Source organism: Gouania willdenowi, chromosome 18 (genome assembly GCF_900634775.1).
Source record: "Gouania willdenowi chromosome 18, fGouWil2.1, whole genome shotgun sequence".
NCBI classification, from domain to species: domain Eukaryota; kingdom Metazoa; phylum Chordata; class Actinopteri; order Blenniiformes; family Gobiesocidae; genus Gouania; species Gouania willdenowi.
This window is the reverse complement of record NC_041061.1, coordinates 3,261,785-3,289,023: the sequence shown is the minus strand read 5'-3', so window position 1 is coordinate 3,289,023 and position 27,239 is coordinate 3,261,785. Positions and strand designations below refer to the sequence as shown.

The following is a 27,239-nucleotide window of genomic DNA, read 5'->3' as shown; positions in this document are numbered from 1 at the left end:
TAAAGTATATCAGGCCCAGACTTAATATTCCCTGATTTGGGGAATTTGGAAAATGATTTAAGCAAAATTTGACAGATTTTGGACAATTTGAAAGTTTTTTCAACAATTTCAGATTAAAAATGACTGCTGTCATGTGATATAGGAACTGGAAAAATTAAGTCTGCAAATATTTTGGATTTTAATCGTTTTTTTGTATTTGGAGGGGCTGAGATTAGAGAACTGAATTAGTTGGTTATTTACAAAATATTTCATGATTTTTCTATCATTTGCACTTTCTCGAGCGTATCGAATTTGATGCTGTAATGCAGTGGTTCTCAACCTTGGGGTCAGGACCCCATTTGGGGTTGTGAGACACTGACAGGGGGTCGCCAAATGCCTTCAAGAAACTAAGAACAGTTTTTGAACCATTTTTGCCCATTTTTGCCTTTTTTTTTAACCCTTTCTTTGCAACTACACCAAACTTGCATATTTTAACCTATTTTCATCACTTTTTTTTGGCCATATTTTATTTTAACACAGTAAAAGGAGATAAAAGAGGTGCCGTACAGGCAATGCCCGCCCCCAAAGTGCCAAAACTCAACATCACCGCGCGCAGAGATTCCCGCGAGCGCACAAACCGAGACGGCGCGCGCGCAGAAAGGCACCGCACGCGCGCGCAGAAAGTGGTCTTTACTGTGCGCGATGACAGTTTTTATGCCCTTGGGTTTTTGGCACTAATGTGACGCCATACATTACTCCCATTTCTGCCACTTCTAAATCAAATTTAAATGCCTTTTCTGAAATCTTTTCCACTTTCAAAACATTTTCAGCACTTATAAACCTTTTCCACCATTTTTTCCACCTAATGTCGCATATATTGACCCATTATTGTCACTTTTTATCTCTTTTCACTATTTTGCCAATGTACCCACATTTACGATTTGTCGTTCCCATTATTTCAATTAATTGTTCCTACCTATTAATCCAATACCGACACTTTAAGCCCTTTTTTTTTTTTTTTACAACTTTTTCTGTCCGTTTTTGACCACTCTAATTTGCAATTTTAAGTAAATTTCTGTGCTTTTAATAATCCCAGTTCCCCATCTTTTCCAGCATTTTTGGTCCCTTTTAACCCATTTTATTATGATTAAAATCAAGGATTTCCATCTTTAAAATGACTATAATAATAATAAACGTCCCTGGATAACAGTGGATATTATTCAGATAAATAAATAAATGTGTTTATCACAGATTTATAGAACAATAGACCATCATTTTGCTGACTTTATGGATGGACCCCAAAAATCTCCCCCCTTTATAGATGGTCCTGTGTCCACATGACTGTTCATGTCTGTGTTCAACCACCTTCAGCTACAGTGGGGGTCCCCGCTCTCTGGGACCTTTATTTTGGGGGTCACGTGCTGAAAAGGCTGAGAACCACTGCTCTAAAGGGCCGGATTTGGCCCCTGAACCTTGAGTTTGACACGTGCAAAGACGCTTCAATTCTACATTCTTTCTTTTGCTTTTATTTTGAAAGCCAAGGATGCTGGGAACGTGCGCGCTCCCGACACTTTGCAACTGCAAAGAAAGCCGTTGGCTCTGACGTCACACACGCACACGCACGCACGCAGCCCGAGCATCATGAGAAGAATCCCCGCGTGCTGCCGCGTCCCGTGCTTTGAACCCGAAAACCCCCCCCCCGCGTGCCCGGCTAGGATGCGTTTAAGGTAGGCTGGGAAAATACGTCTTTATATAAACTGCTTGTTTTGTTCTGATTCTACTGTTTACTTTTATTTCCTTCTGATCGTTATTGCGTGTGTCTGTGATGGAACAGACATCGTCAGTGATGTCTGGTGAAACGTCCGTCAGTGAAAGTCACGCAGTGGTTGAGTTGTTACGTAAGAGCAGCGCAGCTGCTTCTGTATTTGACCCATTAAGGACACCGTCAGCTTTATGAACCCACACAGTACATGGTGTGATATTACACATGTACAACATTTAGAATAATAATGTGACCTTCATGTAAAATGACCCAAAAAAAATGATAGTTTTTGTTTTAAAAAGTAGTTGGGTTAAAAAATAAAAAGGCAATCGTGTTTATATAAAGATAATGTATGTAAGTAGCAGAAAAACAGTGTTTAATTAAGTATTAATTACCAAGGGCGTAAGAAAAAAAAATCGATTCGTCGATGTATTGCAATTTTTCACAGCGCGATTATCTTATCGATGCAAAAAAAAAAAAAAAAAAAAAAGCGTCCGAATCAATATTTTTTTTATATCATGTCATTTAACGAAAAAACCCATTCATTTGCGCTAAAATAAGCATAATACGTACACGCCTGGTCACTAGGTGTCAGTGAACGCATCATCAGACCTTGTTAAACTACCTCATCACTCAATGTATTTTAGCTTGAAGTTGATTTCGTGAAGAAGAAGAAAAATACTGGGCACTTTTATAGATGTGGTTATTTTTTATTTTTAAATATTTTAAAAACTTATCAGAATCTGTTGTAGAAGCAAAAGTTAAACTTTTTTTTAACATTTTAATTTGACAGTTTGACAAACATACCACTTGTTTTTGATATCGGTGCTTGAGCTACAGTTAGCTAACATTTACTTGTTCTCGCAAAAAATGATCAATGATAGATGAATTTGTCGAGGTGTTTTATTTTGCAGCAGGTCTATGTGAAGTTCAGGTCAAAGGTCATGCTGCGGAGGGAGTGTGACCTGTTTACGCCCAGAGACGTGTCTGAGGATGACTGTGAGGTGAGCGCCTGCTTTTACTGTTAGATTAAACAAACTTTTTTTGTGAATCTGTGATGACCACATTTATTTATTTATCTGAATAATATCCACTGTTATCCAGGAACGTTTATTATTATTATAGTCATCTTAAAGATGGAAATCCTTGTTTTTTTAATCAGAAATAAAATGGGTTAAAAGTGACCAAAAATGGTGGAAAAGGTGGTGAAATGGAATTTTAAAAACCACAGAAATTGGTTAAAATTTGCAAATGAGAGTGAGCAAAAAAAGTGGTCAAAAGGGGGTTAAAAATGTCAATATTGAAACAATTACTTTAAACTGGCAAATAATGGGCGTGACAAATGGTGAATGTGGTTAAAATGGCAAAAACAAGCATGAAATGTAATTAAAAGAGGTTAAAATAATGAGAAAATGTGCATAAAAGGCATTGAAATGTGATGAAGTGGCAGAAAATGGTAAAAAGGGTTGAAAGTGTCAATATCGGCTTAAAAGTGGCAGAAAAAAGTAGGAACAATTAGTTTATACTGGCAAATAATGGGCATGAAAAATGGTGAATATGGTTAAATTGGCAAAAACAAGCATGAAATATGGTGAAAAGAGGTTAAAAGTGAGAATAATTAGGGACGTCCCGATACAACTTTTTTACTTCTGATACGATCCCGTTATTGCAGCCTTGAGTATTGGCCGATACTGTTATCGATCCGATACAATATCAACACAAATCGTACATACTTTTATTACATATTTTGTAGTGTGGATTGTTAGAAAAGGTTTGATCAAGTGATGTCACTCAAACAAAGAACAATAGTCAGCAATTTAACTTCACTTCAGTTATTTTTTACTGTTAGTATATGGTGGGAACAACTGAGGGCGGGGCCAAAAACAACAAAAACTTATCGGAGCGCTTATATCTGAGATTTTAGATGCAGTCCGATAAAATCCGATATTTGTTTTCTGGCTGATATCGGATCGATATCAATATCAATATTGGATCGGGAACTCCTAACAATAATGGGTCAACATATGTGACATAAGATGGAAAATGGTGGAAAGGGTTTATAAGTGCCGAAAATGTTTTGAAAGTGGAAAAAATGTGCAGAAAATGTGAGGAATGTAGCAAGAACATGTTAAAAGGAGCAAAAATATGGAAAGAAAAAGTGATGAAAATAGGTTCAAATAAGGAAAGTTTGGTGTTGTTGCAAAAAAAAAGGGTAAAAATAAACAAAAATGGGCTCAAATTGTAAAAAGTTGCAAATTAACGAACAGAAGAAGTGGTAAAAAGGGTTCAAAGTGTCAATATTGGCTTAAAAGTGGTAAAAAAAGGTCCAAATGGGGTCCCCAAGGTTGAGAACCCCTGCTGACAGACAGATCAGCTGTTTGTGTGTCTGTCTGCAGGTGGGAGCGAGCTGTGCAGACGTGTGTGCGTGTGAGGCCGGACCGTGCACACTTTACTCAGAGGCGCACACGCCCACGCCGGTGAGAGCTCAGCACTTGAACGCCTCCGTTTCTCTTCTAAAGATCAGATGTTTAGTCTCTCTGTGTTGTTCTCAGGAAACACGGCTGTGTGAACACTGTGGGAAACACAGAGCCATGATAACCAGGTACTCAGAGGGATACGGAACAGAGGTAACGTCAGGCTGTCTTTCTCTATGAAAATATACACAGAAAAAAATGATCAGAAATCAGTCCTTTAACTTATAATAAATAGTGTTTTTGCATTGCTGTGTATGATTTTATTCCATAATGTACATTGTACAATATTAACAATATTTACTTGAGGTAAGCCAGATAACAACATAATTAACAACAATAATGATGTTGATAGTAAATATCATTAATAGTTTACACGTGCAAATATTCTTCATTATATTTGATTTAATTGTAATAAATGTTTTACAGAGTTAAAATGATTTAGATTTCTTTAACTGTAACTGGAGAAAACAGGAACAAGGAAATGGAGATTTTCTCTTAAACTTATTGAAAATATTTTCAATATTAGTTGTTTTTTTTTTTTTTACACAATGGACTTTTGGTGTTACACAATGAAACCAATAAGTTTTCCTCAGAGGCATCTGCTTATTGCTTTGATGTGTCCTTAAGATTTCATTTGTTCAGACAAGAACTCATAACATATTATGTGTGTGTATAAATATATATATATATATATATATATATATATATATATATATATATATAAAATGTAAAAGTCTATTCAGTTATAATCAACCGTCACGTTTATTTCAATACTGCATAACACCCCCTTTTATTTACATATTAATATAAGTATTTAAATGAAAAAATGTCGTCAGTTGACGTCCCATGTTGACTTTCTGTGACAGTAAAAAATACCTGAAATAAATCATATTAAATGAATAATGACTTGAAGTTAATTATATATTAAAAAATATCATAGTAAATTATTTAAATAAATAATTATGAATCTATTAAATTACTTTTCTATTGTTCTGTTTTTCAACGGCAGATGTTTTAAAAAATAAATAAATAAAAATAAAAAGCAGCAGCTGCATTTTGGTAACCAAGACAACAGAAGGTACGTTACTATGACAACGGAACACCTGTACAACTTGTTCCCACCGTGATTATATATTGGAGTTGTAAACGTGGTGTCGTCCAGCAGATGGCGCAATATAACGTCATCAAACAAACCCTTAAACAAATGACGTCTTTCACTAAAAACAGACTGAAACTGATCGTTTGCTGCATAAACAGTTGATGGATGGATGTGTTGTGTGTAAATGTGTTGTTTCTGGCTGTGTGTGTGTGTGTGTGTGTGTGTGTGTGTTCGCAGGAGGAGTGTGTGTTCTCTGACCCTCAGGGGGAAAGTGATGCAGACGCAGACATTGAGGACACAGACTGCAGGTTAGAAAGGTTTCTCCCTGATTCAGCATAATGTGTGTGTGTGTGTGTGTGTGTGTGTGTGTGTGTGTGTGTGTGTGCACAATGAATGAACACAGTCAGAAACAACCTGATACAGTTCAAATGTGTCCCCTCGTCCTTTAAACCAGGGGTTCTCAACCATGGGGCCAGGACCCGATTTAGGGTCACTAGAGACTGGGAGGGGATCCCCAGATGCCTTTAAGAAACAGAATATTTTTTAATTATTTAAGCCCATTTTTGCTTATTTTTACCCATTTTCTACAACGACACCAAACCTGCCAAATTTTGACCTATTTTCATCACTTTTTCTTGCCATATTTTTGCTCCTTTTATTGCATTTTTGCTACATTACTCCTATTACTGACACTTCTCCATCACATTTTAATGACTTTTTGCACATTTTCAGCATTTATAAACCCTTTCTGTCACATATTGACCCGCTATTGTCACTTTTAACCTCTTTTCACCATATTTCATGCTTATTTTTTTGCCAATTTAACCACATTCACAATTTGTCATGCCCATTATTTGCCAGTTTAAACTAATTGTTCCAATATTGATACTTTGAACCCTTTTTCTGTCCGTTTTTGGACGCTCTAATTTGCAACTTTTAAACATTTTCTGTGGTTTTTATAATCACATTTTTTTTGGGGGGGGGGGGGGGGGGGGGGTGCGGGCTGAAAAGGTTGAGAACCACTGTTCTACACCAGAAAAATGTGTATCTTTGATTGTATTCAGCACTCGTACCAGTTGGTGTTATAGTTTGAGTCGTGCTCATGTTATCTAGTGACTGGTTTTGCATTATATCCACAGATGTAGAAACTGAAATTGAAATCAAAGCAGTATTTAAGCCTTCACTGGGCTGTGATGCTTCACCAGTTATAATGATCACCAGTTGAACTGAAACACCAACAGGTGACGCGTTCTCAGTTCTCCTGTTGGTTTGTAACTGGTTTCCTTTATGACTGTATTACCGTGCACTGGTTGGCTTAGACTCCACGAGCCCGGTTCTCTTCAGCGGATAAGCTCGCGGCGACGAAAGCGGCCGCAGGTTGCCCGCCAGGACACTACGGAGAGTGAAGACGATGGTGGGCGGAGTCACAGGTCGCATCGCTGGAACCTCAGGCTGAGTCCTGACCGAGCCCACAGTCGGACCATCCTGGAGGTAAAGCAGAGACGCAATGAGTCCAACTCAGTATTTATAATGGTTACAGGATTCTACAGGGGAAGGTTGATACGAGAACAAGTCGTGACATCAAATCCAAATGTTTCCGATATAAACAAAGCTGCCAAAGGAAATGATAAATATACACTACAAGTTCTAAAGTATCCAGAGAAAGTTTTTAATATGGAGCTGGTTCTTGTGCAGCTTGAACAGCTTCTTTCTATTAGATGTTGGAGTGTTTCTGTGGCCAGTCTTTAGAGTATTAATGAGGTCAGACACTGACGTTGGATGAAAAGGCCTAGTTCCAGTTCAAAGTCCAAGTCTTTGCGCAGTGGGGCACAGGCATGTTGGAATATCCAAACTGTATTTTAAAAAGTAGGAACAATTAGTTTAAACTGGCAAATAAAAGCATGACAAACGTGAATGTGGTTAAGTTTGCAAAAATAAGCATGAAATTTGGTGAAAAGAGGTTTAAAGTCACAATAATGGGTCAACATATGCAACATTAGGTGAAAAGTGAAGGAAAGTGTTTATAAGTGCCAAAAAAGTCTTGAAAGTGGAAAAAATGGGAGTAATTTAGCAAAAACACATTAAAACGAGCAAAAATATGGCAAGAAAAAGTGACAAATACAGGTTTAACTATGGCAAGTTTGTTGTAGTTGCAGAAAAAGGGTAAAAATAAGCAAAAATGGGTTCAAATTGTTCAGAAAATGTTTTTAGTTTCTTGAAGGCATCTGGCCAGTGTCTCACGACCCCAAATGGAGTCCTGACCCCAAGATTGAGAACCATTGCCCTAAAGAACCTAAAGAAAAAGGTGGTCCAATACTTTTGTCCGTATAATGCACAGAGACTACTTTACCTGTTTTGGGGATATTACACATTGTTTAGTTTGTTGGTTTTGCTCCCACAGGAAGTTGACATTGGTACAGTTTTAGTTTCAAAATAAAAGCATGTTGAGAACATTAAGCCCTCGAACATTTCTAGTATTTAGTAATGGTCTTTACCGTTCTTCTCAGAGGGATTTATGTCCGTGTTGATTGTTTTTGACCCCTAAACCCATGGTACTTCGTGTGTTGCAGGAGAGCATATCACAGGTCCGCCCTCTGGTCATCTGCCGGCCGAGCGTTCAGCCAGACTCCACTGCAGTCAAACCTCCACCACGATCCAAACTCAAGTCTCTGTGGCCGCCGTTGCTTCCTCTCGCACTCGTGCTCTTCCTCTCTCTTCCTCTGTCTCTCTCCCTCCTCATCCTCATCGTGTCCTTCCTCCTGCCCTGGACCACGGCCTGACCCCAACATTCCTGACAGAGGAGAAAATGATGGACTCAATAATCAGCAGACATCAGATATGACATCAGATTTTATAGTTTGGGGTAGTTGAAGGTACATTTCCATTACAGAAACTTTCCCCAGGTCTTGCCAAGCATTGTTTTGGTTTGGAGTAAGAACTTTTAAAAAGACCAGGTCATTGGAGGGGCAGGGTTTGCAGAGCGGAAGTCTGACTGGATGAAAAGTTGTCTCTCATAAATATTGCTAATATATCTACACAATGGGGGCTTTAACCAACATGGAGAATGACCGTTGGATTGACAGAGGTCAGACATACTCCTCCCTAGTTTGGTTGTGGATGAAGTCAGGCACATTGTTTTGGCTATAGTTTTTTAAGTCACAGGAAAACATCCGATACAATAGTTTCCAGGTAGAAAATAAATCTGTACTAAATGTTTCTAACATCCTTTCAAGTTCCAGAACTACTACGTGCATGTGACCCGTGAGCTAAGAAACTGCAGCAGGAGACATACAGTACGTAGAACATCTTAAAAATGACCTTGTTGTCCATCTGCTCACTGGTAAAAACCCACTATCTGTCAACAATATTAATGTAAATGTGATCGCAGCCTAGAAGCCTACAAGCTTTCAACATCCAATCAGACACTTGCTCTGTAAACTACACCTCCTCAAAGTTCCCAATTGTTTCTAAAGTACGTAACAATTTTCAGTGCTGGTAAATCTGCTTAGAAACTAATTTTGATTTGATTTTGGCAGATATTTCCACTTAAAGATTGAATAATAAAAGAAAAGCTAGTATTGTACAAAACATTTTTAAATTTTAGGAGAAAAGTTCTTAATTCTAGGGGAAAGTTGCTGCAGCGTGAAATCACCTAAACACACATGTTCTAAAGGAACCTGATGACACCATCAGACCATTTTTTCCGATTCCTCAGACTTTTTTTTGCAGGTTTTTAGGAAAAGTCCCTTAAATTCCCTCCGAGGTCTGCAGATTTGCACTGAGTTCTAAACAAATGAACTGAAAGTCTGTTACCTCAACTCGGTGCTCCCTCCCGTCTCCTACAGCCTCACGTTTCGTCCAAATTTAGACGCTCCACAATCTCCCACAAGCCTCACGGAGAGCAAGACGGCTTCAGGTATGAGCAGTGAATCAATTCCCTCCAGGACGCAGCCAAGCTATGCAACTCTTCCAGAGAATCGCCGCCCTCTTGGCCTCGTCCCTTTTTACCTTAAAGCAGGGTTCAAAAATAAAGCACCACCTCAATTTTGAAAAGCAAACGCAGGAGGAAAGTGACACGAGTCCATCCGTAAGTTTACCACCTACAGTAAATAAAGCTGACCTCAAAAACAAAAAAGTCAATTATTGAAAACATTGTTTTTGGTAGATTTTCAGTGTTTTAGGTGAGTTCTAGTGACGAATGACGAGCTTGACAATCAGTCTGCCTGTTTAGAGCTGGAATAGGTAGAAAAGCTTCCACAGCCTGTTTGTATCTGTGTTTGTTTTCTACGTTCTCATGTTTTCAGCCATTCCAGAAGTGTTTCTTTTGTAGATCCTCTTTCTTTTGTTCGCCGCGTCTCCTGAGTCTGACTTCTTACACACACGACCAAACTCAATAAACAGATTGTATTTTGAGAAACCGAAGCCTTGTGTTTTCTGCTCGGGAGGGTTCACGCCACCAAACAACTCCTCAGTTTATATTTACAATTTGATACAGAAACAAAGAAAAAGACAACAACAACGAAAATGATCATGGAAGAATGTCAAAGAATTAGAAACAAAAACAGGAGTGAAAACAGAAATAAAGAAAATGAATAATGAGGTCATTGAGACATGACTTTATAACATTAAAGATCACATTCTGTCATGTGACTAAATGTAAGACTTGCAGCATGGCCGTAAACACAAACAACCATCTAGAAGCTTCTGTGATTATAGTGACATTACCATCTGTTGATAAACAAGCCAAAGCAGGTAATATTATATAATATCTACTATGTAGGGCATATCTATATCACATTGCATGAGTTGCATCTTAAAATAGCAATTTTTTTTATATATATAACAGTCTGGAATCATGAACGTGCCAGCTATGTTTTTTTAATTAACAGGTTCAGTTACACACAAACACCACCAAGTCTGATACAGTTTTTCTTCAATAACAAGTCAATATTGCACCATAGTATTGGTGATTTGTGATATAATCAAGACTCTTTTGTGAGGATATTAAAAGTCAATATTTTCCCTAGAATCGATTCAATTTTTTGGATTTCCTTCATTGCCTTTTTAAAATCTGTACATAAAAAAGTTTCCATGGCTACGGTTCATGATAACGGAGTGGAAAGGAAAAGGAAAAGTGCTGAAAACCATTTTCTGCTTTATCAAGCAACTACAATTGATATTTCAGTGGGTAACATTTTTCCTGAAAACTATATGATAAAAAGTAAAGGGCCCAGACATAATGTATTTTTTCCCAAATGTGCCCCTCATGAAAATGTTGACCATTTATTAAATTGGCATCCAAGTAACATGATAAAAACAAATTGGGACAAAAGCATATCATCCCATCTCTAATAGTATAATAACCCTCTATAATATTCATCTCGCAGGCCACATTGGACCCTCGAGTGGCCAATTCAGGCCCTTGGGCCGTACATTTACCACCCCCCTGAAATGCTACATTTGGCCTAACTACTTAATATTTCAACTTTGTATTTATGTACACTGTTTTGTTTTGTCAATATAAGAAGGCATTGGATTTTGAAAAGAAATCAAATGAAATAGAAAGTATAAATAATATAATATACTAATAATAATAATAGTAATTAAATAGTAAATAATTTGTTTCAAATACATGCAAAACTAAAGCAAAGGTACCTGCAGATACCACAGCACACCTTCAGAGGTCTGGAGAAGGAATGAGATGCTAGTGGCCCTTAGTTGAATTTTGTGAAGCCCCATAAAAAAATATGCAAAAGATTTATATAAAAAACACATTATATGACAGAATACACACAATAACTCCAGACACTTTTTATTGTTACTAAATACTTTAAGTCTGGTTTAAAACTAAGACTAAGACTTTAAGACTTTGTGCTCTAAAGATGAAAAACTTTTCATATTTTTAAATAAATGACAAAATCAAACAAGTCGTGTAATTCTATTTGGTTTTTGTTTTTTTAAGAAAGTGTTGCTTTCACCTTCATCTTTCCACTCTTTTCCAGAACCATCACATCATAAAACATGATATCCAAAGTGTTTTTTCTGGTCCTGAGTTGCAATGTTTTGCGACTAAAGGATCTTCAGGTGGTGATGTCACATTTTCTTCTGGCAGGTTTACAGTCGGGATATTTTAGTCCAAAGACCAAAGAAGACTCGATAACAGTAGACAATGAATCTTCAAATAGTGGCCATGACCTGCCCCTGTTTACACAAGGCCGCACCATGTTTACAGTGTCACCGGTGATGCTATTTTACTTTGCCAGGGTCGACCTTCAGGCTGACCCGGCTCTTTGATTCCCCTGCTGACAATCCCACAGTTGCTGTGAGTTTAGCTGCCCTCGGTGCCTCCTTCTGATCCATGACCCAGATTCCTTTGGCTGTGGAGGAGCAACGTGATCGTAACGATGAGCCTGTTGGTATTTAATGCTCACCGCATGAAGTAATTGGCCCCCCCTGGATCAAGATGCATGCCAAGGCTCAAACAGTCAACTGAGGTGGGGGTGAGATCCAGATATGTGTGCAGCAGTGCACAAAAAAGGAATATCAGGTCAAGGACTGAACATTAAAGTCTGAGACAAGTCAAGAATGTAATGAAGTTTGGTGTCCTTAAAAACCATTAAAGTATGGAACGTCTTCGTCCACACCTCCATCTGTCTTAAGTTTCACAACCTTGTGATATGTTTATCGGCGTGTCTGAGAAATCACAGGCACTCATCCTACTTATTAAAGAGAGGGAGAGGGAGTGAAGGAGGGAGACGTGCAAACTGACAACAACGCTTCAGAGCACACATTCAGAGCTGTAACATCACCAAAGCTGGTCTGTGATTCTTCAACCTCCACAAGTGGGAATCAGTTCAAGTCAGAGGGATCCCGGCATGGCAGCGTCCAGTCCGTACCCTCACAAGAACTAGGAGGAGTGGAGCATCATGATGAGTTGGAACAAGAGGATCCCGTGGAGGCAGAGGATGATGCGCTGGGATCAGGAGAGTTTGGTGGGAAAAGACGAAGACGAGGAAGACAGCTATGAGGACATCATGAGCGTGGAAGAGGAAGAAGAGAGCAGAGATAGTGTCCAAGGAAAGGAAGAAAACAGGATTTCTCCCATGGGACGAGGTGGAGATGATGATGAAAGAGAGGAAGATGTTAAAGTTCAGACAGAATTTGACTCGAGTCAGAAAGAAGAAGAGAAGATTTCTGAGGTAAGAATGGAAAACAATCAGGAAGAAGATGATAATGTGAAGGGGGGTGAAGAAGGTGAAGATGTTGAGGTTGAAAAAGTATTTGAATCGAGTCAGACAGAAGAAGAGAAGATCTCTGAAGGAAAGATGGAGAATAATCAGGAAGAAGACGATAATGCAGAGGGGGACAAAGAGGATGAAGATGTTCAGACAGAATTTAACTGCAGTCAGGAAGAAGACGAGAAGACCTCTGAGGGAAGAATAGATGATGATCTAGAAGAGGAGGATGAAGAAGTAGACAATGATGTAGAAGGTTACCAAAATCAGGACGTTGAGGTTAAGACAGAATCTGACTCAAGTCGGGAAGAACATGAGTCCCCTGATGGAAGCATGGAAGAAAATCAGGAAGAGGAGAATGAAGAAGACAGCATTGAGCACCTTTACCCGGAGAACTCCTTCAAGGAGGAGATGAGAAGTTCAGAGGAAAATGAAACTGAGAGGGATGAAGAGGACACCTCAGAAGAATTTGAGGATGAGATCAGAATGAAGGGAGATGATGATTCAAGCAAACTAGAGGACCTTGATGGAGAATCTGGAAGTTGGATTTCTCAAGAAACAGCCCAAAGTGATAAGTTTCTCAAAGAGGAAAAAAGCACCACTGACTTGTGGACAAACAATACAGAGTTTGATGAAGAGTTTGATGAAGAGTTTGATGAGGATGAAGAAGATCTTCAGGAGGAATTTTCCGAGGATGACAGTGTGTTTTCAACGAATGAAGACGAAGAAACAAAGATCTACAGGAAAGACTGCTACTCTGTGGAGGTCTTCTCCGCCTTCAATGAGTTTAGGAAGTCCTCGCTTCTGACGGATCTTACTTTGAGCACAGCCGATGGAAAGAGCTTCAACGTTCACACTATAGTGTTGGCTGCCGTCAGCTTGCTGGTCCGGAGAAACCTGACCAAAAACATATCTTGTTCCTGGTCGAGGATTTTAGATCCTGAGGTTGAGGATATTGGATTGGAGGCGATTGTGGAATTTGCCTACACGGGGAGCATCCCAAACCTGAACAGAGACAACTTAGATCAGATAAGGACTGCAGCCCAAACTCTGGAAGCTTCAAGAGTGCTGGAGATCTGCAATGAAGCGGAAGAGGAGACAACGAAACCCGCAGGGCATAAAAACAGAGATATGATCTCCTCCACGGAGCAGCTGGTCATCGGCCTTCAGTTCATCCGACAGCTGTGGGAGGACGGACTGGGCTGTGACGTCATCCTCAGCGCTGATGGAGAAACACTTAGTGGTTAGTCGATCCTTAATCTCAGCCTTTTTCACAGACATTATCATCTAAGTCTCACCTCCAGAAAAGTAACACCAACCCCACCCAGTGCTTCACATCTAATTATAACTTCAGCAGTTCAAACCTATAATCTGCGATTACATGGTTTAAAGTTCAGTTGATGACAGAAGTGAATGTTTTCTAAAGTAAATAAAAAAAATAACAAACAAAATAACCTTTATTTGGCACATCTGTTTCCATAATTTGTCACCAACGTGATAAATACCACGAGCTCCTTTCATATCCGACTCTTAAAGGCCAATGTGAGGTCATTACAAGCTGCACCCGGCAAGAGATAATATGTTGACATGATAGCATCACAAATAGGGGTTCTGATTTACCGTGCTTGCGGAACATGGACAGAAAACATGGAATTCACTTCTTGAAATGGAAATATTATTATTTTTCTTTAAAAAAAATATTTTTAAAAAAGAAAATCAAGCAGAATTTGCAATATGACACTGAATATACATGCATGTTTTGGAAAATGTCACTCATTTACACACAATTTATCACAGTAAATGGTCAATGCTCAAGGAAAATATGCCGCGATATGATGGACTTCACAACACTTACCCTCACCGAAATGTTTTGAGACAATATTAGGCATGTAGCACAAATCTAATATGTAGCAACTTTAACAAACAGGCAGATGTGAAAGCTTATGCAGAATATGAAATTAAAAACTCAGTTATTAATATATAGAATTAATAACAAGAAAACATAACCATATTAAACTTTTTTTTTGTGCATTATTTCAAAATGTTTAATGGCCAGTAATAAGGTCATGTGATTTGGGGAAAGCTGAAACAGGTCAAATCTGAAATGGGATAATGGAGCATCTACACAAAGTAGATCCACATCCATGATGTAAATTACCACCATATTCTAAAGGTGATCTATTGTAGTGGTTTCCAATCTGAGGTCAGGGAGTCTGAGGCCTTAACTGAGATTACATTCAAAATCTATGTAAATGAAGCAATGTCAAGCGACCTCCTTTCAAGCAACTCAATCGTGTGATCCAAGCTGATGGAAGTCGCTCAAATTTTGATCTTTTCAAGCTATTTCAAGTGAAGCTGTGTCATGACTTCCAATCAACAATTAATCTCTCCATGTCACGTCACTGGGGTAGATGAAGCAAGAAACAGTGTGACTATATGTAGTCACTGAAGTTGCGTTTGGTGTGAACGCACCTTAAGGTCACGTTATGATGATGATGATGATGTGTGTTTGTAGTCCACAGAGCCGTCCTGGCGGTGAGCAGTGACTACTTCCGCAGCATGTTCACACTGGGCATGAAGGAGGCCAACCAGCGACGCGTGTCACTTCCATACGTGTTGTCTTCAGAGCTGCAGATCCTGATCAGCTGCTCCTACAGTGGAAGTCTTCCACTCTGTTGGGGATCGGTCTATGAACTCACCGGCACTGCTCTCCAGCTCCAGTACCAGCCCGCTCTCGCTCTGTGTCTCGACTTCCTGCTTCAGGAGCTCAACCCTCACAATTGTCTGGACGTTAGGTCTTTTGCCGAAGCGTTCGAGGTGCCACAGCTTCTTCAAGGAGCAGATGATTTTGTCTTGCGGCAGTTTCAAAAGGTTGCCTGCACACCAAAGTTCAAGGACCTTCCCGCCAGGCAGTTGATGAACTACCTCAGAAGTCATGCCCTGTGTGTTTCCTCTGAAATAGTTGTGTTTCAAGCGGTGGTAACGTGGATCCAAGCGAGACCCACAGCGAGGCTCAGACTGGCCAAGGCTCTGATGAAGACCATTCACTTTCCTCTGATGACCTTCAAGGAGTTCAAAGAGGTCCAAAATCACAACATCTGGTCCAAACACAGCTTGATGCCACTGTTCCAATCTATATTTGAAGACTTTTGCTCCGACGAGACCAGGACACAAAACCAGTGCCGCATCTACCTGCCAAAAGAGAGCCTGGTGCTGATTGGAGGCGACCATATTACCGATGACCTGAGTGGTCGCAGCATCAGCAAAGACCTCTGGTTTGGGCACTCCCTGAGAAGCCACACAGGGTTTAAAAAAGCCATGGAATGGAGACGGTTGGATGAGATGCCTGATGCGAGTTTCAGTCATGAGGTGGCAATTCTGAACAGAAAGCTGTATGTGCTCGGAGGGAAGCGGTACTATGGGAATGGCGACATACTGAATTCAGTTTATAGGTGAGTGCGAGTAACCGTAGACCTCATGCAGTAAATACATAGCCTTATCTTATTTTCCTACTCCTGCAGGTTCGATCCTCATCTTAGCAGCTGGGAACGGTTGGCTGACATGCTGGAAAGAAGGAGCTTTTTCTCAGTGGTTGTACTCAATGATAAGATCTACGCTATCGGAGGAAGCGGTGACCCTGATTACAATGATACTGTGGAACGATACTGCCCGTCCACAAACTCTTGGAGGCAAGTTAAACAGTCTATTTGTGTTCAAACCGGGTCTCGGTGGTTAAAATCTTGCAGGTTTCAGATGTGTCCTTTATCTGAACAGATGTTTTATCAGCATCAGCTCTGCAGATGAATCTCTCCTACAAGATTGCAGCCCTCAAGGACTAAGTTTGGACACACTTACAAAAAATATGACTAAATACTCTAAAAGGTGCAGCTTTCCAGTTTCTAAAACTGTTGGTAGTTTTAAAACTACATTTTGGGTGAACACTACAGTCTGTTCAATGAGATTTTTGTCAATTGAAACAAAAAAATTGAAAGGATTTGAAGGGTTTTTGTTTTTTGTATGTATAATATGTTTTGGTTCATCAGCTGTGTCTGGCAACACTGTACATTTTACATATTTCAGCCCAAATAACAAAAATGAATCAATTATTACTCAATAACAGAACATAAAGAAAACCAAAAAATGGGGAAAGAAATCGAGACTTTATAAAACCTTAACCTAGGAAATAAAATTAAATAACATTTGAAATGACACAAACTCAAAAATCTATTTAGAGAAAAATGAACAAATTGTACAAATGAAATCTTGGTGGTCTAGAGATTTAGGATAAGATTCCTCAATATTGTAGATGCTATAAAAAGGCAGAATTTTCTTCTTTCTCTTCCAGTTTCACTTTGCCCCTGGACCTACCTCTAGGTGGGCATGTCGCCAAGGTTCTACAAGGCCATGTCTTTGTCTCTGGAGGCCAAAACACCGACTACCTGAGTCTGTCATCTTTGTTTCTATACCACCCAGAGACAGGAAGCACCTACCTGGCAAACATGGCCCGCCCAAGGGCTCATCACTGCATGGAGGTCCTGGGCGAAAGACTCTACGTCGCTGGGGGAGTCACGACCGTCGGCGAATCGGCCGTGGTGGACCTGCTGGAATGTGAAGTGTACAATCCGATGACCGACACCTGGACTTGGTTCATGCCTCTGCCGGTGCCGCGAGTTGGAGCGGGGAGTGTGGTGATGGAAGAGAAGTTCTATGTGCTGGGCGGGTACAGTCAGGAGGACTACAGCGACACCAAAACGATCCATCGATATGACTGCGTCACACAGCGATGGGAGAACGTGGGAAGGATGCCCGGGCCCAACAACGACATACGAGCCTGTCTGCTGAAATTACCAAAACATTTGCGATCATGAGGCAAGAGACTAAAGGGCTGGATTTAAGATCTATGATAAAAAGTGCTCCATATGATGCACACGCAAATACTGTAGATTGCTTGGGCTATTTGTTCACCTGTTGCAGGTGATCAAGCACAATTTCCTGCGAAAATTAACAATGTTGACAGAAGTGCTCTTGACTGGTCTATTAAAACTGGGATTCTGCGCTCATGTTGCCACAAACGTTAGTGGAAAAACAAACAAATGTATGAATCAATGTGAACAGGAAGTACACCCCACAGAAAGTCAATGCTGAAGAACAGAAGAAAAAGAACAGCAGATGGATGGAAAATAAGAACAACAACAAAGGAAAAAGTAGCTCAATGGAACTGATTACATTATATATGACTCACTCAGTCCAGAAACGCTGCATTCTAAAGGCTACTGTGAAACCAATTAAAAATATGTACATATTTGTAGAAAAAACATAATATTTGTTATCATTTCATACCGCATGATGTCTAAACATGAAACTACTGTACATACCAACTGCTAAAATTGTCTTTTTTTCTGCAAAGTTGTAAGAGTAATACACCTGCTAGCTGATCCCATGGAGCCATGACCATCTTGTATATGATGTCACTTCCTGTCCTTGAACACACAGACACACACATACACATATATATATATATATATATATATATCCCAAAGTTAATTTCTTTATGGACACACCACAAGTTCATAAAATGGACTGAGCATCTTCTGACACAGTTAGCATGAATAATATGATGGCAATAAAAACACTAACATTTTATACAGGACTAAACAACATATAGGAATTCATGCTAAATGGGACAGAAAATAAATTTGAATATATTTAGAGTCATTTTAAAGATGTATTTGAAACTGCAGTCAGATATATTTTAAAAAACAATAAATTACAGATCATAATTAATGTTTTATATATATATATATATATATATATAAATTCCAAGTCAGCACATGTATTGGGAAACTATGGTATTTTCTTATGCATTTAAAGCTTTATTAAATAAAAGCATTGCAATTGGCGTCACTTTATTGACTCCTATCAATACTCAGTTGTTTAATAAATACTTTTACTGCAGTCACAAATTCACTCAACTGTTTTTCTAAAATCCATTATACTTCGTTTTATCTCAGATTAATCAAATTTCAAACAACACGTCATAAGTTAAATTTATAACCAAAGGCGCAACAAAATGGCGGAACAACCGAGCTGCGTTGCTATGCTACAAGCTAAGCCGTTGCTAGGTTACAGGCCCAAAACACATCCCAGTAATCAGTTTTTAGCAGAGTTCACTTTCAAACAATTTCAAACACTTTAGCCTTTTTTTTGTTGGTTAGGCTCGTTTTATTGACATTTCCGTTTGAGTATGACGTCGTGCGGCCAAATGCTGCGTTCCAGAAAACTCGGAAATCAGAACTTCCAAATTTGTACTTAAAAATACCTTTAAAAAATAACAGAAAAATTCACCTAATGACATCAAAAATACTTTTAAAACACAAAATCACAAAAAGACAACACAATTTGACTCCAAATACACACAATGAGAGAAAATATACAAAAACACACAAAAGTCACTCGAAAAACTCAATTTCACAACAAAAATTACACAAATTTACACAAAACAACAAAACAAAATGTAACTGAAAAATATATATGCTACAAAACTACAACAAAAACACACCAACTCTTTGTTCTTTCCTGTATTTAATGCTCTACAGTGCAAACAGAAGGAAACCACTGAAAGTTGTGTCCATTGAGGTTGTCGTACACTCGGCCGTCGTCCCACAGCTCCACGTGCACCACGTTCCCGCCGCTGTCGTTTTGTGTTATTTTGTTGACAGTGTGTGTATTTTTGGAGCTATTCTATAATGTGTTATTTTGTGTCCTTTTCGTCATTTTGTGAATTTAAATGAAATTTGTATGTGTTTTTGTGTACTTTGTGCATTTTGCTGTCAATTTGTGTGTTTTGGGAGTTATATTGTATATTATGTTGGGCTTAGTTTTGCTTCCAACTTCTTGAAATACAATTTTGGGGAGTTGTTTTGGGGCCACCAGTTGCCTATGTCTGCTTTACATCAACGATAAAGGGGCGTGTCAGAAGGAGTAAACAATGAAAACCAAAATATGGCAGACATTATGTTCTTCTGTGGTTTTTATAGTTTCCTCATGTGAGTCGGGAATGCGTCGCTCCCAGTACATCAGCTGTAATTAATATATGTAATAATATGGGATTCCAACAAGGTTTTTTCAGGCCGTGACCCCCAAAATAAAGGTCCCAGAGAGTGGGGACCCCCACTGTAGCTGAAGGTGGTTGAACACAGACATGAACATTGAAGAACAGTCATGTGGAGACAGGACCATCTATAAGGGGGAATAAAGGGGAGAGATTTTTGGGGTCCATCCATAAAGTCAGTAAAATGATGGTCTATTGTTCTATGAATCTGTGATAACCACATTTATTTATTTATATAAATAATATCCACTGCTTATTATTATTTGGGCCATAGTATATAGTCATCTTAAAGGTGTAAATCCTGGTTTTATTCAGAAATAAAATGGGTTAAAAGTGACTAAAAATGGTGGAAAAGGTTGTGAAATGGTGGAAAAGGTTGTGAAATGGTTGGTTAATAGTTGCAAATTAGAGTGGCCAAAAAGTGTCAATATTTGCCTAATGGTTGGGGGTGTAATGCAATTGGTGACAATAATGGGTCTGTGACTTTAGGTGGAAAGGGTTTATAAATACCAAAAATGTCTTAAAAGTGGAAAAAAAAGTGCCAAAAAGTCATTGAAATTTAGTTAGCGAAGTGTCAGAAATGGGAGTAATGTTGCAAAAAATCTATTTAAAGGAGAAGAATATGGAGAAAAAAAGTGATGAAAATAGGTTCAAATATGGCAAATGTGGTGCAGTTGCAGAAAAAGGGTCAAAATAAGCAAAACTGGGCTTAAACTGTTCAGAAATTATTCTCAGTTTCTTGAAGGCCTCTGGTTACACCCTCCCAGTGTCTCGCAACCCCAAATGGGGTCCTGACCCCAAGGTTGAGAACCCCTGACCTAGAAAGTGTGTGGGATTTGACGCCCTCTGGTGCTGAGTTTATAAATAGCGTGAGATGAGTCACTTTCTGGTGTTTGATAATATTGTTTGAGACGGAGGCGATGGGGGAACATGTGGGGGTGTCAAAATAAACCCCCCTAACTGTGACTGTATCTAATCTGAGTCACATGATCAAACATTCATGTCAGCATTTAGAATAATAACCAATCAGAGCGTTAACATGGAAAACAACACAGAAGTTTAGTCTGTTTTTCTGTTGTTTTGTGTGTATTTCTTTTACATTTTTCCAGCTTTTATTATGATTTTTTGTCATTCTATACATTTTTCTTCACTTTGTGCATTTTCGTTGTTGTTGTGTAAACTTTCCTGGTATTTTTAAAGTCATTTTGTTTATTTCTTTGTAACTGCATGTTTTCTGGAGTCATTTCCTGTTTTTACATGTATATTTCATATGTTTTAGGAGTCATTTTTGTGTATTTCAGCTAACTATCATTACTTTTTCCATAATATATGGGTTAGATAAAATGCATGGGTTACCAAAAAATACTTTTTCCTTATCATAAAACCCTAAAGAAACCCTAAAAAGACCAATCTGTCCCTCTTTATTTGGACTGGTTATGAACTGCTCCACCTTATTTTAACTCCCACTTTTCAGCCTCAGGCTCTTTAAATCAACCTCCCAGTGTCCCCCCACCAGTAAATCTCACCTGTATTCACATCGTAGGCGTCTCCGATGTTTGAGAAAACCCTTTTAAAAATGAGGGCCTTGTCCTAACACTGTCCTCTGTAGATCTCACTGGAGTTGGTCAAAGAGGTTGAAAAGGCGATCTGAGGGGCAGCTGAGGACCAACAGTGACAGATAAGAACTCAAACGCTCTCGTTTCAGCGTAAAAACATCCAACATGTTCTGCAGGAGGGTCTGTACCAGCAGGGTCTGAAGCTTCATCTCTCAGTGGGTGCTTTCTCCTGTTTGGACGAGTTACAGAGGATCGCAAGGACTGAGCCACTCTGGGGCCCTCAGGGACCCCGTGTCTCAACAGGCCACAGGATTGTTGTCAAGATACAAACGCGACAGACACCTACACGCACAATATACAGTATATCTTTTATTTTGTACAAGTTCTTGATATTTCAGACGAGGTTGAGCTTTCTGCATTACACAACCTTTAATAGACAATAAATACAACACAAGATGAACAAAGCAAGGTTTGTAAAGCCATTCCTTCACCAATGACTCCTCATAAGGAACTCAGTACCCATGCCAGTCCTATGAACCCTAGTTAATGATAAGTGTATAATATCGACAATGTTTACAATGAAAATTGTTGAGACACCTAAACAAGTTCAAAACATTAAAAAGGTTAAAGAAAGGGGTTAAAAAAAAAAAGAAAAGGTAAAAAAGTTTAGATAAATTAAAAAAATGTTAAATTAACCCTCGAACACTATCAACAGGTGATTTTGACACGAGCAAACGTATTTACATTATTTGCATTAAGTTGTGTTTGTCAGTGTCTTTGGTTGCATGATAGATACTACGGTGGCTGTTAAAGCTCACAACACAACACAAAAGCAGTCTGGTAAAAATCTACAAAAAAGAGTGACGGAAAGGATCAGGACCGTGAAAGAAATGGGCACCGACACCAACGTTAAAGTCACCAATACACACACACACACACACTCTTCCCACTACAGGGGGAGCTTTTTATTAATCAATGATATCTGATTGGCTATCGCAACTAACTGTCCATTCACTGACAGCGGACGGAGTCTGCGCAATAGATTAAATGTACCGTAGTGTACTTGTTTTACATTTGTGCTACTGAACGTACCCTAGAGCTGTTGTTAGGATCCTGAAGTTATCTTAATGTCCCCCCATTTAATACAGTTCTCACATTCCTAATCTTTCAGTGATTTTGGTCCACCCATGGTAGTTTTTTTTCATTTTTTTAGGCATGGCATAGTAATAGTAATAAAAGAACACAAGTCTATTTTGTCATGTATTGTCAAATTTTTATATATTTTGATTATAATTACTTTTTTATTGAGTATAATATAGCTGGTAAAAATCCCCCGGCGATAGTGATGGTGTTACTAATTTTAGCGATAGTGTTCTATGGTTAAGTGAAAAAGTAACAGACAAAAGCTTAAAGAGCAGAACAACAAACTTTAAAAGTGTGACTGAATAATGTTGAAATCGGTTAAATCCCAATAGGTTTGAATTAAGTAGGAATTTGATACACGATAAAATCAACCTGAATTTTCTTAAGATTAATCGTTTAAATCTGTTGAAAAGTGTGGGAGTACTTTACGGACATACATTTTATGGAATAATTTAAACCAGAAAACAACAGTGGGAGAATGATCTGCATTTAAAATCCAAGGTAAAATTGCAGTTATAACCTTTAAATTGCCTTATTTTAAGCACATGCAAATGTTCGGGACTAGAATAATATCATGAAATAAGGACTACATCTATTGAGGGATAAAAGAGATAAAAACAAGTGTTTAAGATGTAGAACTGTTAATCGGTTTGAAAAAAAAGTTACTGTCTGATTTGCTCAGGCAATCGGAGCAAACAGCATCGTACGTCAGTGACAGCCCCTGGCAGTTTACCCATGTTCTCCCACCGCTGCATGCTGGGATCAAACCGATGAACCAGTCCAGACTCACTGTAGTCCTCCTGACAATACCCCCCCAGGATATAGATCCTATCCTCCAGGAAAGCAGAGGCTGCTCCGACGTGGGGCACTGGCAGGGATGCAAAAGCTGTCCACGTATCGCTCACCGGGTCGTAGACCTCGCAGGCTTGTTGGTCCATGTAAAACCTCCTCAGGTTACAAACCCCGCCGGCGACGTATAAGCGGCCCTGTGCGACTTCCATGCAGTGCTGCGCACGGTCGTTAGCCATGTCGGCCAGGTAGGTGGTTCCCCTCTCTGGGTGGTACAAGAACATTGAGACCAAGCAAACATACTTGCAATCAAAGCCTCCAGAGATGAAAATCCCTTCATTAAATACGGTGGCAGCATAGCCGCTCAGAGCCTGGTCCAAAGGCTTGACGAAACTGTGAGGAATAAAAACAAAAGACCTGAAGACAGTGGAGATAATAACGAGCTTGGTACGAACAACAATCCTACTCAAGCAAGGACTTCGATAATTGACTCTTTCAAAAGTTATTCTTTTAATGATGAACAAGAAAACCTCTGTCAAACGCAAAAACCTCCTTTTTGGCAGATATTGTCAGTTATCTGGATCAGTGATCCTGATCATGGTCTATGATCGTTCACACTTTAGAGGCTTGGAAGAAATTTCCTTCTTACCAAACTCCAGGTAGGCGGAAGCCTGTCAGTCAGGAACGCTCATCAGTTTGTACCAGTCTGTCCTATTCTCGTATACCCTTGTTGTTTCCACGTCAGCTAGACTTGTTCCTTTTTCATTTAGGTTCTCATTCACATACTGGAACCATCTTTTCCTCTGTCTCCTAGTTGGTCTAGTACCTTCCACTGTGTAGCTGTAGGCCATGGAGATGGTATGCTCTGGTGGTCTTCTTCGTACGTCCAAACCATCCGATTTGGCTCTTAATATGTTATTACTTTATATATATACTTTAAAGGCTTTGAAGAAATGTCCATCTACATTAATACAGTAGGTCCAAGCCCTATTTTTATTGAAAAATCATGATGAAATGTACAATCCAGATCAAACTTGATGGGCTAATTGATTAAGCAACCCAACATAACTGACAATTTTTTAAAGTGATCCAGAACCTGTATATTAATCCAGATGCGCTCCAAAATTGAATAGACTCTTCCATGGCGTAAGGTCTTTCTTTGGTTAAAATCTTGTAAACGCCAATGAAATTATTACCTCCTTGACAAAAGTAATAAAGTTAGATTTTGGAAAACTAAGTGGAATGGGATAAATTTACCTCCAGGAGTCAGTGTCCGGGTTATACATCTCAACGCTGTCCACATTAGTGTTAATGGTCTTATCTCCACCGATGGCGTAGAGGCGTTCATCATGTGCCACCAAACAGAAGTTGCTCCTCAGATCCTGCATGTCAGCCAGCCTCTTCCAGGTCTCTTTCAGGGGGTCATAACTGGCATTGGAACAAAACAGTCAAAGTGAGAGCACAACATTGCAGTAAATTTAGCTTTTGTTGATCTGTCTTTACCTGTAGGCAGATTTCATCATGTCATTTGAGGTATAAAAGAAGCATCCTCCTACTACATACAGTACTCCATCCAGAACTGCTACTCCATGCCTGAACTTCGGCTGGTCAGGAATCTCACCAAGTCTTCGCCACTCCATTCCCTTTACCAACCCTGTGCCACTTCGCATGGAGTTAGCAAACCACAATTCCCTACTTGGCATACGATGTCCCATATCCGGATTTAGTTGGTCTCCCCCAACAAGAACCAGCACATCTTTAGGTCGCCTGACCCGACAGATTTCATGGGATTGTGGAAGACTGAAGCCAAATTCTTTGAGTGCCGTACCATAGAGCTCCACCTCACTGTCTCTGTAACACTCCATCTGAAGGTTAACTGCTCGGACTTCCCTGAATTCCCGAAAAGTCATTAGGGGGAAGCGAACTCCGCTCATCAGTGAGCTGGCGTGCACTAGTCTCTCCTCTGGGTCGGCTTCTATCCAAGAGATCACTGCACGAAAAACTGTTAACTCTGATGGAACACACAGGCCGTCACATTGGAGGAAGTCCAGGAGCTTCTCTGCGGGTAGGTCCTGAAACTTTACTGTGGCTGACACCTCCCTAAAGTTCCTCAGAACAAAGTCATTGACTTCCTCAAGGAGATCTGACATGCCATAAGCTTCTGCAAAGGATGCCACATCCAGGCAGGAGTTCACCTGAAGTTCTTTTTGCATAAAGTTGAGGCAAAGCGAGAGCGCGGATTGGAACTGTAGCCGGAGAGCCGTGCAGGTAACTTCAAATACCGAGTCCCATGTGAGAAGAAGCGTCCCAGAGTAGGAAAACCTAATCAGAGCCTCCAAGTCAGACGCTGAGAGGAAAGGAAGGTCAACACATGGTTGACGGGATTCCTTCATTCCAGAGGTGAACATACCACGAAAATAGTCACTGTTCGCTGCAAGGATGACCCTGTGAACTGTCACAAATAGACAAGGTTCAGATGTTGAAGTCCCTTTATCACATTTTCTAAGTTGATGCTAAATGAAATCACACACCCTAAGCAGTGCTTTTTCATTATTACATCCATTTTAACTTGACATTTTGCCTCCTAGGAAAGGTTTTGCACACTTTGGCACATACTCCGAGAATGACCATATAGTGAAATCCATCCATTTGGATAAGCAGAAGACCCGTTCCCTGTCTTGGATTGTTTTGATGAGTTTTTGTCGACAAAATTTTAGGATTGGCAAGTTTAGCATGTATATAGTAATTACTGACAAAACTGTGGATTGTTTGACACTTTTCTTAGTGAATACTTGCACGTTTGATTTTGTAGAATAAGATGGTAATAAAACAGTTGAAGCCAAAATTAAGGTGACATGGGAAGTTAAAGCATATAAGAGCTAGTTGTCATACTCACCATGATAGAATGTATCCTCCACATCCAAGGTTACGTCACAGACCTCCCCGTCTGTCCATAGTCGACCAACCGCCTGAAGAGTCATCTTCATCTGCTCCCGAGCAGAGATCTTTTGCACTTCCTTCTGATGACATTCATCTAGCCATTCCCCTTTGTTGCACAGATCTACCAACCTTTGAACAGCGAGGACTTCAGCTGCAGCTTGGATTCCAGCCACAGTGTCTTGTCTCAAAGACTTTACTGCCCCAGTGTAAGCAAACTCCACAACCGCTTCAACTCCAGTGTCGTCTATTTCAGCCGGCAACTCCACAAACCATGTTGACGTTTTCCCATGTTCATCTTCCTCTGATGACTTTGCATTCTTTTGTTTGAGTCTCTCCAGAATGAGCTTGCTCACAGATGCCAGGACCACAGAGTGAACAGTGAACCAGTTCCCTGGCCCGGTAACCAGAGTCAGATCTGTGAGAATCTTTAAATCCAGGAATTCTTTCAGGACAGTAAAAACTTCCTCGGGAATGGTTTTGCTGGAACACATATGGATACGACGATCGTCATCCTCATGTTCTCCATCACTGATAAGCTGCCCCACCCACTCTTGTCTAGTCCCATCCGTCTTGACCCCTGACCCCATGTTCTTACCATTCACACCTGGCAGACCCATCCTCGAGTCATTGTAAGCAACTATCCTATGCAGCTCTCGGCTGAACTCTTCGCCTCCACCTTCTTCAACCACTTTTTTCCTACGCTCCTTCTCCCTCCTCCATCGTTCTTCCCATCCCATCGGCAGGTGTTGCCTCGTAAACTCCATCGTAACCCCTTTCAGCAGATGTTTAAAAAAAGTCTTGCCTATTGATAATTCTTTGTGCCTTTTTAAAACCTTACAGCAAACCTTGAATCGTCGTCTTCCCCAGACTTAAGTCTGCTCGTAGCATAAACAAGCAGCTATTCATAGCTGCTGGGTCAAAGGGATTCAGTTACAACAGGCTCTTAACGTTGCACTTTATTGTACAGAGCTTTTTTCTTAAAGATCAACAATTAATTCAGAATGTCTTTTTTCGACCTTCCGCTGTACATTATTCCTTTTATTAAACATGTTTTACTTGTATCTGGAAAAATTATGGTTGAGACTATCCCAGTTTTACAAGGGACTTGTGTTGACAAGACCCCTGACTACTTAGCTGTAATACCATAAAAT

At 39.7% G+C, this 27,239-nt stretch overlaps 3 protein-coding genes and 1 long non-coding RNA gene across 4 annotated transcripts; 2 read left to right on the top strand and 2 right to left on the bottom strand.

The window, feature by feature from the left end:
- Positions 1–1,548: 1,548 nt before the first annotated feature.
- On the top strand, positions 1,549–9,235 carry LOC114480509 (uncharacterized). Its single transcript, XM_028474722.1, has 7 exons — positions 1,549–1,706; positions 2,656–2,745; positions 4,138–4,218; positions 4,294–4,368; positions 5,552–5,622; positions 6,634–6,805; positions 7,885–9,235. The coding sequence occupies exons 2-7, from the start codon at positions 2,686–2,688 to the stop codon at positions 8,092–8,094; spliced, it is 669 nt and encodes a 222-aa protein (XP_028330523.1). The 5' UTR covers positions 1,549–1,706; positions 2,656–2,685; the 3' UTR covers positions 8,095–9,235.
- On the bottom strand, positions 4,030–9,252 carry LOC114480510 (uncharacterized). The gene is made up of 4 exons (XR_003676122.1): positions 9,128–9,252; positions 7,665–8,105; positions 6,615–6,799; positions 4,030–4,389 (listed from the first exon to the last, which is right to left on the bottom strand). It is a non-coding gene; the product is annotated as an uncharacterized LOC114480510 (long non-coding RNA).
- Positions 9,253–11,934: 2,682 nt separating this feature from the next.
- Positions 11,935–18,000, top strand: LOC114480702 (kelch-like protein 9). The gene is made up of 4 exons (XM_028475088.1): positions 11,935–13,792; positions 15,065–16,001; positions 16,071–16,238; positions 16,895–18,000. Exons 1-4 carry the CDS (start codon positions 12,241–12,243, stop codon positions 17,415–17,417), a joined length of 3,180 nt encoding a protein of 1,059 aa, XP_028330889.1. The 5' UTR covers positions 11,935–12,240; the 3' UTR covers positions 17,418–18,000.
- A 3,620-nt stretch (positions 18,001–21,620) lies between these two features.
- On the bottom strand, positions 21,621–27,116 carry LOC114480298 (kelch-like protein 33). The gene is made up of 4 exons (XM_028474312.1): positions 26,045–27,116; positions 24,652–25,600; positions 24,406–24,576; positions 21,621–23,541 (listed from the first exon to the last, which is right to left on the bottom strand). The coding sequence occupies exons 1-4, from the start codon at positions 26,850–26,852 to the stop codon at positions 23,022–23,024; spliced, it is 2,448 nt and encodes an 815-aa protein (XP_028330113.1). The 5' UTR covers positions 26,853–27,116; the 3' UTR covers positions 21,621–23,021.
- Positions 27,117–27,239: the final 123 nt, after the last annotated feature.